This window comes from Lissotriton helveticus, chromosome 3_1 (assembly GCF_964261635.1).
Source record: "Lissotriton helveticus chromosome 3_1, aLisHel1.1, whole genome shotgun sequence".
NCBI classification, from domain to species: Eukaryota; Metazoa; Chordata; class Amphibia; order Caudata; family Salamandridae; genus Lissotriton; species Lissotriton helveticus.
The window spans coordinates 998,819,294-998,836,555 of NC_136061.1; the positions used below are offsets into that span (position 1 = coordinate 998,819,294).

General features: G+C 44.4%; 1 protein-coding gene across 2 annotated transcripts in view; it reads right to left on the reverse strand.

Moving 5' to 3' along the window:
• Positions 1 to 17,262, reverse strand: part of OSBPL6 (oxysterol binding protein like 6) — a 755,438-nt gene that overhangs the window by 476,972 nt on the left and 261,204 nt on the right. For both annotated transcript variants that reach the window (XM_078681507.1, XM_078681506.1), the window contains exon 3: positions 12,654 to 12,776. In XM_078681507.1, coding sequence (XP_078537633.1) covers positions 12,654 to 12,776 — 123 coding nt within the window. The remainder of the gene's footprint in view (positions 1 to 12,653; positions 12,777 to 17,262) is intronic.

Here is a 17,262-nt window from a genome sequence, read left to right on the forward strand (position 1 = left end):
AAATGTATGGCCATGGGGTAATTAGGATCCTTGTTCTTTATCGCACGTAGGTGTTGAAGGATCCTAAGTTTAAGTTTGTTTATGGTGCTTCCTATGTAGGATTTCCCACATGGACACATCAGTCTGTATACCACAAATTTTAACTCACACGTTATGTGGTCCCTGATTTTTTCTGTTTTCCGATTCTGTAGCTTGTATTCCGTTATGTTTGCGCCATGCTCACAGGCCTTACATTTGGCGCATTTCCAGAATCGAGGTGTTGCCACCTGGCATAGGGTTAGTCTGTTCTCACAGCGCCGGGACACCTCCTTGTGAGGTAGCTGTTCGCGCTCTACAAAACCCATTATTATTATTATTATTATTGTCAACCATGATGTTTTCTTTGGTGGTTTGATTTGTGAAGTGACTCTGTGTCAGAATATCACGTAACGATGATGTTTTCCTATACGTGATACTTGGGAATGATGTAAAGTTTTCTTTCAATGTATCATCAAGGCGTAGGATGTTCCAGTTCCTTCGTAATGCCATTTTCATTTCATTCTCTGGTTGTTATAATCCATAATCCAGCGAGTTACACTCTCAGACTCTCCTGTTGTTGTTGTTTCCGTTATCTTGCCACTTCCTGGTACTAAGAGGTCAGATCTGTTTTTTAGTTCCATCCTTGATTTTGCTGTTTCGATGACTTCAGCTGGATATCCTCTTTCCAGGAATCGTAGGCTCATTTCTTTATTTCCTTTGCCGGGTTGTTCTTCTCCGAGCAATTTCTTTTAGCTCGTAGCATTTGTCCATAAGGAATGCTCCATTTTAGTTTCACTGGATGCCCGCTGTTAGCATGAAGCATGCTATTGCAAGACGTTGGTTTTCTGTGTATTTTAGTACACAGCCGGTCTTTTTTCACGAACACCTCTACATCCAGGAATACCAAATTATTTGAGCTGATGATAGATGTGAAGTGTAGATTGTATTCATTAATTTCCAATGAATCGATAAATATCTGTAGCTCTTCCTCATTTCCGTCCCAGATGACGAATAAATCGTCAATGAAACGACACCAAAGCTTGATTTTCGAGTCTTTTTTCAGTTCTTGGTCCACCACCTCATTCTCCCAGGTGGCCATCAACAGGTTCGCATAAGTTGGGGCAAAAGATGTCCCCATTGCCGTCCCCTGCTTCTGCAGGTATACGTCCCCAAGAAGAGAAAGGCATTGTGGGTTAGACAGTAGATCAACATGTCTATTAGCATGCCAGAGTGTTCCAAATGGCTCACCGATCTTGTTTGCAAGATATTTTTGATGGCCCTGATTCCATCCTCGTGGCGTATTGATGTATAAGCGCGGCAACATCTATCGATGTCATCAGATAGGTTGTCTTCCATTCAATTCCTGAGATTTTGTCCAGAAAGTCCATTGTGTCCCTCAGATATGAGGGTAGTGATGTTACGTAATATATATATATATATATGTATTATATATTATTTACTGGTGGTCGCCAGTAGATAGTTATAGTTAGGACCTATTTTCCATAACTTTGGCGCCGGTTGATGAATCTTCGCAAAAATTTCAAAACTAGTTGCCCGCTCCGGTCACCTCCTGTCTTTAAAGTTCCGGGGTGATTTGCCAAGCGGGGGCCGAGAAAAAAGGGGGGTCCCAAAACGTGTTTTCTCCATGTTATTTTCCATGAGAAACTTTAGACACGGCTACAGCTCGAACTGAGGAACGGAATTACACCAAATTTGGCAAAAAGTTAGTCCTTGGTTCAGAAAGAGACCTTTTTGTTAAGTGGTGTAAATCCATTCAGTAGTTCCTGAGAAATAGAAAAAAAGAGGTAGGAAAATCAATTTCCCATAGGAAACTTTAGACATGGCTACAGCTTGAACTGCTGAATGGAATTACACCAAATTTGGCAAAAAGGAAGTGCTTTGTTCAGGAAGCGTCTTTTTTTTTTTAAATGGTGTTAATCCGTTCAGTAGTTGCTGAGAAATTAAAAAAATAAAAGTTTCGATATCTAAAGGTGCGGTGGTCCACGGACCCTCCAGACCACAAGCTTTATTCTAATTGGCTGTCAACACTCCAAAACCAGGAAGTGTTGGCAGCCATCTTGTAGAACCGAGTCACAAGAAAACAGGCAAACAAAGGTAAAAAAAAGAAAATGGGCCAGGTAGAAACACCCTGACCCCCTAGGCCTGCTCAGGGGGCCCCACAAGGATCCCCAGGGCCAAAAAAAGCATTTACAAAAAAAAATCGGCGAGATTCACGCACCCAGTTAGAAATTAGTATTTGAAAAACCTTTGAAATTCACTAAAAAAAACAATCTAATTTGTTGTCATCATAACGTGGGGGGAAATCATCCCCATGGTGATTTTCGAAGGCTGGCTGACTTTAATCAGAGTAAGAGCCACAAACGTGGTGGAGTATTGGAGGCTTGCTCCCTGGTAGAGTCAGCGTCATGTCTGAATCTGAGCATATGGGGGTTGGGTGTGTCATTGAGAAATCGGGAAGCAACTTCGGTTGAGATGAGTTAGGCTCAGATTTAGTCACCCGAATTCCGAATAAGTTGTCCTTTGGCATTGATGTTGAATGAACCAGCATGAATTTGGGATGTAAGTCGGCTTCAAAGCTGCAGTGGAACCCAAGACTGATTCGGGAAGCACAGACAGAGCCAAGGATGGTATCTATGGTAATTTAACTGGAGGTATCCATAGATTTGTTGGATCTGAAGGTGTGCTAGAGGGAGCTGGAAGGGTACTAAAGATTAGCAACAGACCCTCTCTAAAGGCTGTTGCAGCATCACCGATGACCTATGGAACTCATGGTGCATCAGGTTCAAGTGTGGCATTGGCCCCTCGCAACTAGTTCATGAGCAAGACTGAGTGCCCTCACATCTTCTCCAATTTAGATTGGTGTTACAGGAACAAATTCCACTTGGCCTTAATGTGCTGTTTGCAAGCAGGAACAGCCCATGCCCTCAACTTCAAGCGGGACTTGCATGGTTTCTTCTTCCAATGTTCATCGACATACAGCTTCATACTTCACAGTCCCAGATAGTCTTTAGGTTAAAAAGGACACACTCCTTCCACAACTCTGAGTTGCACCCCAATCATAAACACAGAAGGCATATTGCGTGCACTTGTGTCACAGATATTTGTACATAACAGTTCCTACAAGGTTTAAATCCTAAAGTTGTTGCAGGGAACATAGTTTTCATTCCCACTAGCTAATTGTAGCTAAAAAATGTTTAGAGGAAAAACACTCAACAGAGGAGAAAAAAGGTGGGAGTGGAGCTCTGAATCTCAAAGTGGAAGAAAGAAAGAAAAAAGAAAGAAGGAAAGAAGGAAAGAAGGAAAGAAGGAAAGAAGGAAAGAAAGAAAGAAGGAAAGAAGGAAAGAAAGAAAGAAAGAAAGAAAGAAAGAAAGAAAGAAAGAAAGAAAGAAAGAAAGAAAGAAAGAAAGAAAGAAACTGACGTTGCAACACAGGGGTGGCGCTTATATGCAACTCCATTTGTCACTTCCAGAGTGGAACAAAGTCAATACAGCGCAGCATGACGCCACCTACCAGCATGTGGAAGCAAAGATTCAGGGTCCAATCTAGTGCCTCAGCATATTCTAAAGGTGAGGAATCTGCAATTAGAGTCACCCAGCAGGAGCTGAGTTTCTGTCGCCCATTGTTTAAAATCATCAGCCCAGACATTTTGTGCCAGAGAATGCAGCCAGTAATAGCATAACTGTATTTTTGCGTGTATTTTCTGTCCCAGTTTCCAAATCAATGCCTTCATCATCTAAAAGAGCCAATACATGTGTTTTGGTGATGGTATTGCAGGAAAGACAGAGACTCTTGCTGATTGGCAGGCATGGGATATGTAGTGCTCCCAGAAGCGGAAACAGTGGGCTGAGAAGTATTCTGGGGAATAGTATGTCAAATAATCCCTCGCTTGTCCATCTGAATTGCTCAGATAATTCTTCAAAAGACGATCAAAAGACAAGAAAGACAATCCCAGACGGTATGAGAACGTGCCGTGGAGATGTGGAAGCCACTGCTTCTAAATACAAAATTGGATGTATTGATGGCTCAGAATCTGGGCTAAGAGCTGGAAACAAAGTGTGATCCGAAATAAAAAAGGAAGGCTGTTTTAGATCTTAAGAAACAATTTAAAAACAGCTGAAAAATGTGTGATGGTCGATCACAAAAGGAGTGTAAAGGAAAGTTACGTCGGAGAAATGAGAATGTGGGAGGGATTGAAAACTCTCAAAATACAGAGGCGACTTGTGCTGAAGAAGGAGCAAATCGTTTTAAAAAAAAAAACTCAGATGACAAAGGAAGACCAATGAATGCTAGGTCTTTAAGCCAATCGCAGTGATAGCTGGGTGACATCTAGGCGGACCCAGTTGATACAAACCTCTACCTCCCTTTCCTTTTGTGAATTAACATCTAGGCAAGTCACGCAAGCTTTGCACATCAAAGTCCGTTTTTCATCAGAAAGTTTAGATTTCTTTCTGCATTTTTTTTCATAGCAGAAGAAGGGTGCCTGTTAGACCTGTCTGACCTTTAGGTAGCCCCTCCTATTAATTATTTATTTTTGTCCCCTTTTTGCCCCTCAAAACCCTTAATTTTTATGTCCACTGAATTTTTGCGGTGTTGTCCTAGGGGTTAGGTGTTCTTTGCCCTCATGGTCCCTTTTCCCTGAGGCCTAGGTGTCTTTCCTGACTGAAAACTAGGAGGTATCTAAAATGGTGGCCATTAACTGTCATAACTGCCATCCCTTGAGAAAGACCCATAGGGTAATATAGAGACCTTCCAGAATCTTCTGGACCATGCTGGACCCTCTGGGGTCAGCCTATAAAAGGCGGAATGTTGGACAGCCATTTTAGATGGTGTTGTGAGAAGAGGGGATCTGGGCAGAGTAAGAGTGAGGTGGGACTGGTCAGGAGTAAGGCGACTCAGTGAGGAGGAGCACGCACTGAGAGGGGAGAGATCGACTTGTGAGTAGGCTGCCCTTCCATGCTGACGTGCCCCCTCATCTGTTGACTGAACCCTGCCTCCATGGTTACCTCACTTGCCCTCGGTTTATATTCCACGACTTGCTCCTGAAGACCCAGCAAGAAGTGAGGAGCAAGGTGAAGCTGAGCTTGGAGTGGACACAACTCCAGTGTGTAATCGATCCTTCCCTGCCGTTATCGAGGGAAGACTGCCTGGCCGAGTTGAGAGATCGCCCCCCCCCGCTAGAGCGCTGTGTGAGGTCTCAGCTGCGGACGCTGTGCAGTAAAGCTTACCGCGTGGAGGTCCCTATCTGCTGTCAACTACTCCTTTGGTAAGGACAGCTGATGGTGTGGCTGAAAGGCTCCGGTGACGCGTGAGGAGGCGTCGGAGCCCCGGAAGTGGTTGGCTGCAGGCGTCGGAGCGCCGGAAGAGATCGGCTGCAGGCGGAGCGCCGGAAGAGGTCGGCTGTAGGCGGAGCACTGTGGGAGGAATCGTCGAGGAGGAGTGTATGGACGTCTGCCAAGCGCTGCAACGGGACGCGCTCTGAGAAACGCCTGCTTCCTGCCAGGGAAATGTGACAAGCGCTGCAGTGACGTGCACGGAAAGACGACTGCTCTCCTGACAGGGGAGAGAGCAGAGAACCCTCTGACACGGCGAAAGAGGCCACCGAAGGAAGAGGGAACAGTTGGTAACGGGATCTCGAGAGCCATTCCGCAAAGTAAGCCGGGAAGGTGGGGGGAGCGGCAGGAACAACAGGATTAGTCCATAAGCACTGATAAACGAGGAGAGTTCAGCAGTACTGCATCTAGACTTTTCCAGCAGCGACTTATCAGAACGGCCCTGGCTGGCTCCAGGGTTACTTAGGCGAAAGGGACTTCTGTGAAAGAGGGGCATAACAGTCCAGCTGACTTACCATAGTTATTGGTGAGACGGAGGTAGAGCTGAGAGAGGGGAAACCTCCGGGCAGGGCTGTGCATGCGTGGGTCCCAGAGTCTTCTCTCTTTGAGAGGGGTTTATGTATGAATAGAGCCCATGAAATCTAACTTGCCTGTTCTCCCCCAATCTTACAGCTGATTGAATCCCTCTTCATATGTAACAGGAGAAAGGGTTCCCCAACCTATTGTTTCAACTAGCAAATTGTTAACCCTGAGCTTATTCGGGTACAGTTTAGGTCAGCCTGCTCTCTCTCTTAAAGTAAAATATGCAATGGAATAGCTTAATTGTATTGTACAAGTCTGAACTCCCCAGTTTTTAGCATTACTGTGTCTGGGTATTCGCCCACTTACTTGCACTTAATTGTGGAAAGCGCACCGCTGTTTGGCGGGTCCTGGTCCCGGGGTTGGACTCCTGCGGGCGCCATCTTGGCTTGGGTGAGTGGAGAGTTAGGCGGGCGCCATCTTGGAGCGTCCCGACGCTCGAAGCTCTTGATTGCGACGCCTACTTAAGGCGGACTCGCTTGCTCATTACTCCGATTAGGTGCTGCATTAGCGCAGGTCGCGCTGCCAGTGCGCTGTCTTTTTTAATCTTACCTTCTTTATATTTTCGTGACTTGCTGGATTATCCCCAGTTTTTAGCATTACTGTGTCTGGGTATTCGCCCACTTACTTGCACTTAATTGTGGAAAGCGCACCGCTGTTTGGCGGGTCCGGGTCCCGGGGTTGGACTCCTGCGGGCGCCATCTTGGCTTGGGTGAGTGGAGAGTTAGGCGGGCGCCATCTTGGAGCGTCCCGACGCTCGAAGCTCTTGATTGCGACGCCTACTTAAAGTCGTCCTCTCCCGCGCAGCGGGACCGCGCAGCGGGACGCCGTTGCTTAGCCGGAGTCGTGCCAGAGTCCTGCCCGTCTGCGCTCGTCCGGGTTGAGGAAGCGTGGGGAAGCGGGCGCGGGGTCAGGACTGTGGCACTTACTCTTTTTAATTTTCTTAGTTTTCTTACCACTATGCAGAGTACTTCGACGCTCAGGTACAATCGCGCCACTCTTCTTTCCATTAGAGCGAAGCTCGCGGGGTGTGGTCATGATCCTATGCACCCGCTAGCGGGCCCCTATGACTGTTCATGTGGGAGTTTTTCACTTGATACCCCCTCCGGGGTGCGCCTAGTGGTAGGGAATGCCCTTAGTACTCGTATTAATATCTCGGAGCGTGCACTTAGCATATGGAGTCTGAACGTGAGATCGTTGGTCAAGCACCATCAGTCCTTACGTGATATGATCGAAAAGGACTCTCCTGACCTCATCTTTATCACTGAGACCTGGCTTCAGGATGCCGACACGGCAATAATCAATCTAGCATTCCCTCCTAATTATACAGTATTCACCCTTAACCGCACTTCTAGAGGGGGTGGCATAGCTATGGCGATAAAATCCTGCTTTCCGGCTGAATGGAAAGCTCTTGACTTACCAGCGTGTGAGAGCGCTTCTTTTAAGGTAGCTTTCAGTCATCAGTTTACTCTTAGCGGTATGCTTATTTACCGCCCGCCAGGGAATGATACAGTCTTCAAGGCTGCTCTTGTCGACGTGGTTAGCTCTTTAGCTTCTAGATGTGCTAATTTTAACATCGTAGGCGACCTCAATATTCATCTTGATCTGAGGTCATTAGCACCTATTAATACCTTCCTAGCGGACCTTGAAGCCATGCAACTGAACCAACTTGTTACCTCTCCCACCCACATAGGAGGTCACATCCTTGACCCCTTTTTTACCACACTGGAGCGAGCTACGGCTTCCGACCCGATGGTGGTAGGCTGGACTGATCATCTGTTGGTTAAAGTTTCATGTCCTATAGCTGACCCTCAATTCAAACCTGTGGACAGACTGATCCTTAAAAGAAATTGGCACAAGCTCAAACTGGAGGAGTTCTTTAAGATCTTGGAGGCGCAGCCCCTGGGCATTTTGCTGAATGTGGAACAAGGATATGAGCAATTTTGTAATTGGGTCCTAGCCGCCCTTGATTCTCTTATACCGATGCGCTGGTCGAAATGTCACGCGAAAGTTCCCAGCCCTTGGTATAATAACACTCTTGCCGAGCTTAAGAGAACGTGCCGGCGAGCTGAGAGGGCGTGGAGGAAATCCTTTGATCCTACCTTGAAATCTTTGTATTTTGCCCAGCTTAAGATCTACCACAGGACAATCTGTCAAACTGGGGCTGCCTACTACGCCTCTGAGTTTCAGAATAACCCCAATCCATCTAAATTAATTTTTAAGGTTCTTAAAGACCTTATGGGGAAACGGGCCACCTCGGTGGAAATCTGCACGGACTCTCACTGTGAAAGTTTGGCATCCTTTTTCGTGGAGAAAGTGCAGGCAATCTATCTAGGATTTACGTCATCTGTGCCTGATACTGTGCAAACTGGTGTGACGGCTACGATTTATGACACCCTGTCCTCCCTGCCAGTAATGTCTGATGAGGCTTTTGATACTCTGAGCCTCAAAATTAAATCCGGATCTCCATTAGATCCGTTGAAGCCAGAGCTATTTAAACTTCTTCCCCCCCGTTGTCGTGAGCCTATATTAGATCTGATCAATTTATCGCTTACTTCGGGTGTGGTCCCCTCCTCCTGGAAGCAGGCAGTGGTTAGCCCAATTTTAAAGAAGCCTAATTTGGACCCCCTATTACCAGAAAACTATCGTCCCATCTCCCTTCTGCCTTGGCCCGCTAAGGTTACTGAGGCACATGTGAACTCCATTCTGTCTGCTCACCTTTCTCGTAATAACATTCTAGACGAGACTCAGAATGGTTTTCGGGCACAACACAGCACCGAAACCGCACTGCTCTTTATGATCGAGCACTTGCGAACGGTGCTAGATGCTGGCCAAACAGCGGCGCTCCTTTTGTTAGATCTGAGCGCCGCGTTTGATACGGTGTCTCATGATATCCTGATGCGGCGGTTGGAGGAAGTGGGAATTTAGGGGTCCGCTCTCCAATGGTTTCGCTCTTTCCTTTCGGACCGGTTTTTTAAAGTGGCTATTCCACCTGGTCAGTCCTCATTTCATCCGCTGGGGCTGGGGGTTCCGCAGGGCTCTGCGTTGAGCCCCACCCTGTTCAACCTATATGTGAAACCGCTGGCTGCAGTCGTCAGGCAATGTGGCCTTACCATGACGTCGTATGCCGACGACACGCAGCTGGCGGTGACACTCAGCGGTGATGCTGAGGTGATCGCTCCCAGATTCCGTGCGGGACTTATAGCCGTGGCAAATTGGATGCAAGCAAATTGTTTGCAGCTAAATGCCAAAAAAACCGAGGTCCTGATTTTAGGAAAACAGGCGGAGCTTTGGGGAGATCAGTGGTGGCCTCCAGAATTGGGGGTGACTCCCATTCCAGCTGCCGAAGTTAAGAACTTGGGGGTTTGGCTGGATCCTACACTCTCCTTCACCAGCCATACGAAGAAGGTTGCAGCTACCTGCTATGGTATTCTGCGAGGGCTGAGACCGGTCCTCAAATTCTTCGACCCCCCTACTCGGCAACTGGTGGTCCAAGCCTCCATTCTCTCGCGGCTGGACTACGGGAGTGCGCTGCTGCTTGGAGTGAATCAGGCAGAAGCCACTAGATTGCAAAGGGTGCAGAATGCCGTGGCACGTGCCATCGTTGGCCTTCCTAGACGGTGTTCTGTCTCTGCAGTTTTGACTTCTCTCCACTGGCTGCCGGTCAGACAGAGAATTAAATTTAAGGCTCTCTGCCTGACATTTAAAATCTTGAAGCTTTCTTCTCCTCCAGCCCTTGCTAAGCTTGTCTCCCCCTATGTCCTTACGCGGTCCCTCAGATCGGAATCTCTCCATCTGGCGGTTAATATACGGTTCAGACTTAGTAGGATGGGAGGTCGCTCTTTTAAAGTATTAGCGGCTGGATTGTGGAATTCCCTCCCCGCCCACATTCGAGCCCTGAACAGTCTCACTCCTTTCAGGCGCGCCATAAAAATTTTTTGTTTCCAACTGTTGAATGATTTCTTCTTGTCTTTCCCAGCACCGATTTGTTATGTTGTGGTACCTGATCAGGCGCCGGGACGCCCCTTGGCTGGGGCAGCTGTGCGCCTTATAAAAAATACCAACATAACATAACATAACTCTAGGAGGAAGTAAAGGAGCGTTTACTGAGAAACTTTATTAATGCGCAAATCCTGTTGAAGACTGTAAATGTTAACCTTGCCAATGTAAAACAGTCAGATTGTGAAAACCTGATTATATTAAGTTCTGGAACAGCTAGAGGAATGAGAAACTAAGAAAACTTTTATAAAGTGACTCGTATTTTTCTAAAATTGGTGTAGTGTCCTTATTTTTGAGTGGATGGACGTTATGTTACTGAAGGGTGTGACGCAAACTTAACATATGTACCTTTGAGTTAGGCCTTCCCACTTAGTGCCAAGCTACCCTATGTGACTTGGAGACCCCCAGGTCCAACAGTGCCGTTCTAACATAGGAATTGTCATGGATTTGCCCAACCTTGGTATTTGCAGGGCCATTGGACAGATATGTCCTTCCAAAGTCTTACGAGTACAGTCTGGAAAAAAACATGTTTTTTACAAACAACAAATAAAACCATGATGAGGGTTACAGAGAATGGATGTGCACAGATGATGCACTCTTCAAATATTGGCATGAATACCAGGCACCTGGGGCCACCAATCTGAATAAGAACGGAAAAAAAAGACAACGAGAAAATATGACTGAAAGATGAAACGAGAAATAGGCATGTTAACATTGTAGAAATACAGCTAGAGCAGCAATGCCACCTGGGCCACGCATGGGAAAGACCAATCATGCTCAGACACCGGGCACTGTGGCAAAATTAGTTTAAATATAGCAAGCCTTTCTTTCTTAACCTGATAGCATAAATGCAAGCATTAGATTGGTTGTATGTGACAACATCGAGTGGCAAAATATTGTTTTGCCAGAACATCTTGACCTAAATATCGACTTGCATGATCTGGTGAATTTAAGTATAGATATACTATTCTTAGCTCAAAATGTCCTTACCTTTAATATATGTATATGAACATATATATGTGGAGTTAAGAATAGTAAACATATACTTACCTATGCATACTTACTTTCATGATATCACAATAGTTTTATGATAGTTTTTGTGATGATATTCTCGCAGATTAATATTTAAAACTGGAAACAGTCAGGTAGTGCTATTGGGTCCTAGCTAAAGCAGATAGCTGTCTTGCATTGCTGGCTAAGAGGCACTTGGATTTATTTATTTATTATTTATTTAAAAGGTTTTATATAACGCTGGCTCCACCCGGGGGTATCAGAGTGCTTTACATTGGAATGACAATAGTACATGGAATACAAAACAGTGGTATCCAAATGAAGCATTCAGAACATGGTGGACTAAGAGAACACATTGAGTTATATAGCTTGAATCAATAAAAAGTGCAAAGAAGTAGCTATTTATGAAACAACACCTGAATAGAGTAATTTACAATTATTAAAAGGTATAAAGGAGGTAGACTAATTATTTTGTGAATAAGGAATGGTTGGGAGAGTGAGAAAAAGGGGGGGAGGGGAAGTTTTTGAAAAGGGGTGGAAGGGGGAAGAAAAAGGTGAAGAAAGGTAGGGATGGGGTGAATAGGTGCGGTCGACACAAGCGGGGTGAAGAGAGGGAGGGAAGGCAAGGGTTTCAAATGGAAGGGAGAGTGTAGCAAGTATGGTAATAGAAGGATTATGAACCCCAATATTTGTTGAGCGGATGCATTATAAGGTCTTTTTTGAAACTGGCGTATGAAGGGTTGAGTCGTAGATCTTTAGGGAGGGCATTCCAGATGCTGGGAGCCTTACCAGAGAAGGAGCGAGATTGTACGGCTTTCTTATTTAACAGAGGAGGCCAAGGATGTGAAAGAAGTGTATACACTGTGAGCTACATAAAGCCTCTTCGAGTTTTTATTTTGTTAAACTTGTCAGTTTCAGTGACGTAGCAACATCAGGTGGTACCCGGTGCGGATAATTGCTTGTCAACCCCCCTCCCCCCGCCTACATTGAAATGATTAAAATAAGGGAAAAAACATAGTTAAACATATTTTTGCCATTTTGTCACCCCCGTCAGTGCCATTTTGTCACTCCCATCAGGGTGGTGTAGGCCAGAGGATGCTGCACTGTGTTTTTGTACCTTTTATACTGGAATTAGTAAAGAGTATATACTACCATTGCTGAAAGATAAAGGGTTCATACAGGTTAAACCAGCATTATTTTATTTGCAATTACTGAAACATCCATTTTCTATTTTCTGTGTTGCAAATTTTTTTTGTTGGTGCTGTTCGGAGCAGGAAAATAAGATTGGCTGGTACAACAGTCCCATGCACCATTGGAAGTATTAAATTATAAATGAAATTGTTAAATTGTTTTTAACTGTTTTTATGAGATTGTATGTAATATGTGGAGCTGTTTTATATAGTATACTTTTATGATTTTTATTAATCGAATAAAGTGGCTTTTGACTTGACTTGACACTCCCCTCAGTGATGACACCTGGGGCAGCCCGCACCCACCGCACCCCCTCCACATCCATAGAGTACTTAAACACATTTACATTGGTAGCAGAGCAGAGCTCCTAAAATGTATTCATAGACAACGCTCTCAATTCTCAAACTGAAAATAAATTTTTGCTGAAACAGAAAGACTGATAATAAACATTCTACAGGAATTCACATGCAGTGTTCTCTGCACATCTTCATAATTAAACTTACTTTGTGCCAGCCTTTTAACGGCCATTTCCTTTTTTTCAGCATGAATCCTTCATATTTGTCTGGCTTCTGGACGTTAGTTTGTCCTATTTTCAACCCTTCTATAATTTCCCAGCTGTCCACTTCCTAAAAAAAGGAACACATGAGATTATAATTAAAACATTTTATATATATCCTGTTTTATAATCAAAAAAACACATTATGGTACACATCATTGAAAATCAGAATGAGGCGCTCTACCTCCTCGGATAATCCCTCAAATTACAAGAAAAACATTTTCAAACGAATCATATATTTGTAACATTAGCATTGAAATTGAACGCAGAAGAATTAATACTAACTGCAAATAATTCTGTATGAGTACTTGCAATAAGTTGTTTTCATCACTCAGAGCATATAAAACATAATGCACTTATGTCCCTAAAGATGAAGGAATTTCAACTATCAGTGAATAGCAAAACAAACCACTGTTCTATGGATTACATACCCATGACTGCAAGCATGGAGGCCTGGAGGTCAACTTTAGATGGAAAATGATTGTCAGTGCCCAATTGGATTAGTGGGCAGTGAATCAGCCTAAAATCTCTCTTTAGCTTTAAATTGATTGTCTGCAGTGACCATTGATAGTAGGAGGAAACATCTCTCATATAAATCATTTAATTTCTGTCAGCATAAGACTACTGAAACATCCATGGTATTGTATTGTAATTGCATTTATATAGTGCTTACTGCCACTGATGAGGCGTCAAAGCGCCGTTTCGGCGAGTAGCACGCTACTCCGGAACCCATAAAGGATTAGTGGTGAATTCGTATTGTGAAATATGAAAGTAATTTGAACGGTGGATATCTTAGTCACTTATTTGGAAAGATAGTAGAGAGGCATAGAAGAGGGAAAAAAGGTTTGCACTTATGTAGCACTTGCTACTCCTGATCAAGTGTTGAAGCCCTTTTTCGGCAAGTAGCACGCTAATCCGGAACCCACAGAGGATTAGAGGTGAATTACTATTGTGAAATATGAAAGTAATTTGAGTGGTGGATATGTTAGTCTATTATTAGGAGTGAGAAAGATAGTGGAGAGATAGCATAGGGGGAAAGGTTTGCATTTATATAGTGCTTGCTACCCCTGAAGAGGTATTGAAGCGCATTTTTGGTGAGTAGCACACTACTTCAGGACCCACACAGCATTAGTGGGAATTAGTATAGGGAAATATGCAATTAATTTGAGCAGTGGATATGTTAGTCTGTTATTTGGATTGAAATGGAATAGTGGAGAGATAAAAGAGGGAAGAGCCTAGAAATATGTTGGGGTTTTTGGGGAGTTTATAGCTGTAGGAGGGGGTTTGGGGTGAGTAAAGGGGAGTTGGAGAAGACTAGTATAGGGAAATAACAAATTAATTTGAGTGGTGGACTTGTAAGTTTATTATTTGATTTGAAAATGAATAGTGGAGGGATTAAAGCGGGAAGGAGGGATAGAAGAGGGCATGGTCTCATAAGAGTAGGAGGGGGTTTGAGATGAGTAAAGGGTAGGTGGAAAGGGAAAAACCAGAGGGAAGAGTTTAGAAAGGCTTGTTTGGGAGATCTGAATAGTAAAAAGTGGTAGGAGATGATCCAAGTGGGGTTAGAAGAGGGAAGAGTCTAGAAAGGGTTATTTTGGGGATCATAGTGGTGGTACAGGGTTTAGGATGAATAAGAGAGTGGAGGTAGAGGATATATTGATAGAGGTATAGGGTGAGAAATAGGTTAATGCATTGGAAAGAGTAGTAGAATGAGGTTTTAGATGACTCAGAGAGTTGAGGTAGAGGATATATTGAGAGAGGTTGAGGGTGAAAAATAGGGTAGAGAATTGAATTTACTGAATTAGAAGCAACATAATAAATACATAGATACATAAGTAGATGGAAGGTATATATATGCATAAGGAAGGTAATATATATAGATTAAGGATGCATTTAATAAAACTCCGGCTTTCAAGTGTTGTTGTACTCTAAATTAAAAAAAAGTGTAATTTAAGAGTGAAACAATTGTAGATAAATAGTTATGATAAAAGATTTACTTATTTATGCAGTCACTTATATACATGTTAAAACGTAGAATAATGTAACTATAAGTAATAAGTACATTTGTTAAGCAGAACCTAAAAAATATCTATGTATTTTTTAAAACATAATTATTATACATCTTTATACAAAGCAATACATATAGGTAGGTACATTGTTGTAGGGATTCTGCACAAATACAGAACTATGCGTAGAACTGTGGGGCCTTCTTATATAGGGACTGTCATCCTACCACCTTAGTACCCATAAGCCTGGGACCGACTAGCTATAGTTTCTCACTTGCACTCCTGCTCACTCACAGAGGAACAAGTGATTAGACACCCCAGAACACAACATTCCCAACTCTCTCAGGAATCGTGGTTGCAAGACACACCCTTTCACTAACACTCTTACACTTGTCCACAATAAGATCTGACAGAGACACAAGCAAGTTTAAAATATTTATTTTAACTAACGTGCTCTAGTATGAAGTATACGTGCCACAATAAGCAGAAAAATGCATAACACAAATACGGTCAGCATATTAAGTAATCAGTAAATAATGAAAGGAGCTGTAAGTGAAAGACAGCTTAGCCTAACCTCCTCCCCTTGTCTAGAAGCAGAATAAGTATACATTAGAAGATCTCTGGGCGTTATTTACAGACCACGTACCTCCGTCTATTGATGGTAGATCTACATCATAGGTGCTGTCATGCTCTTCTCCCTGGAAAGTTCCCTCTCCAAGTGTTTTCTACCTATCCATATTTTCCAATAAGAACGCAATATGTGTTCTCAAACAACAGCTGCATCTGTATGTTTTGTCTAAGTGCTAGGGCCCGACCAGAAGAGAATAACAAAGGGCATTGTTGGTGGACCTTGTTCACAATGTTAAGACTAAATCCCTAGAACCTGCAAGGCGTGAAAATAGCACTAGGTTCTCATGTAAAAATAACAAATGAGATATTTGCAAAATAAACTTGTGTAGTCTTTGAAGTGTTGCTACAGACTGCCGCTTGCTACTTGGTTGACGCAGGAGCCTTTTGAAGTCTTGCTCCCGCCCGTTGCTTGATACTTTGTTACCGGACCACACTGCCCAGCTGTACAGGCTGCGCGCACGCCGCCAACGCAAGGAGAGAACGCCCGAAGGGGCTTAAAACGCGCCCAGGGCTCCCGCTGCGCTGGAGCCTTGGAAGTGTTGCTACAGCCAGCCACTTGCTACTTTGTTGACGCGGGAGCCTTTTGAAGTCTTGCTACCGCACATTGCTTGATACTTTGTTACCGGACCACATTGCCCAGCTGCGCACACGCCGCTAACACAAGGAGTGAGCGCCCGGGGGCTCTTAAAACACGGCCAGAGATCCCGCTGCACTGGCGTGCCCAGGCCGCGCCTGGGCAAGGACGGGCCTATCTGCGCCCGTCTGAGGCTGGGCTGGGCCTACTCTCTTGGTTCTTGGTTCTTTCTGTGAGCTGCACCCATATCCTGTAGCTGCCTCAACTTGTGAAATCGGAGAAGGTAGGATTGACTTTTGTTGTTGTTCAGTCTTGGCCCCTGTTTGCACTGATTCTTTTACAGAGAAAGGCTGTGGAGCACGTGCGTGGATTGATGGTGCTGCGCCACGGGTGCCTCTCGACCCCAGGGCTGTCCATTTGTCATCTCAAATTGGGACTGCAGTATTATTGGTATTTGCCTGCTAGTCTGCTGAGCCATGGTTTGACGCAAGACAGCATTAGCCACTGCAAGGGTAAAGACTGGTACCATTGCCTCAGTATCTACTATGGATTCTTTCTTACAGCGGGCTGCAGCAGTAATAGCAAGGAGATTGAGTTGGTTAATAGACGTCTCTCCATGTCACCAACTCGTATCTCTTATCCCCCACTTGATGTTACTCACTTGTCCTTGGCGAGGGTAACGATGAATCTCTGAGCTTATCTTTATGCTCTGGGATTGATGATGGCTCACAGGTTGGTGCTGGGTCCTCTAGTTTGTTAACAGTCTCGCCTAAGACTACGCCAAGACCCCTTTCTCCTATTATTTCAACAAGCAACAAGGGGGGTAGTGAACTCCATCTACCACAAGGGAATGCTGGTAGCTCAACCATTAACTCAATGGAAACACCTTTAGTCACCAGAAGCGAGAATGTACACATGCCGGCTATGGGGAATTCGTGGCTCGGTGCAGGCAGTAAAAGGAAATCACAACCCATTGGGGATAAAGCGAAGAAATCTAAACCCAACCTTGTTACCAAGCCTATGGCACCTGTTACTGTAGCCCCAATCACGGAACCATGCATAGCCCTGGAATCTTTCCAGGCAGCAATGATTAGCTTAGATGTTGGATTTAAAACTGAGACCGATCCTTGAGAGGTTGACTCAGATTGAGAAAAGCCTAGCAGCGTGTAATCATATTGTACCACCTCTTTCTCAGGAGGGCCAAGGGAAAGCCCGGGACGGAGCATTGCAAGGGACTTTCTTTAGTTGACAAATTTGTCTAATAATAATAATAATAACTCGGAACAGTCACAAACCCAACCACAGACGCAGTCTTTAGTAAGGGGGGGGTGTAACAACGAGCAAAG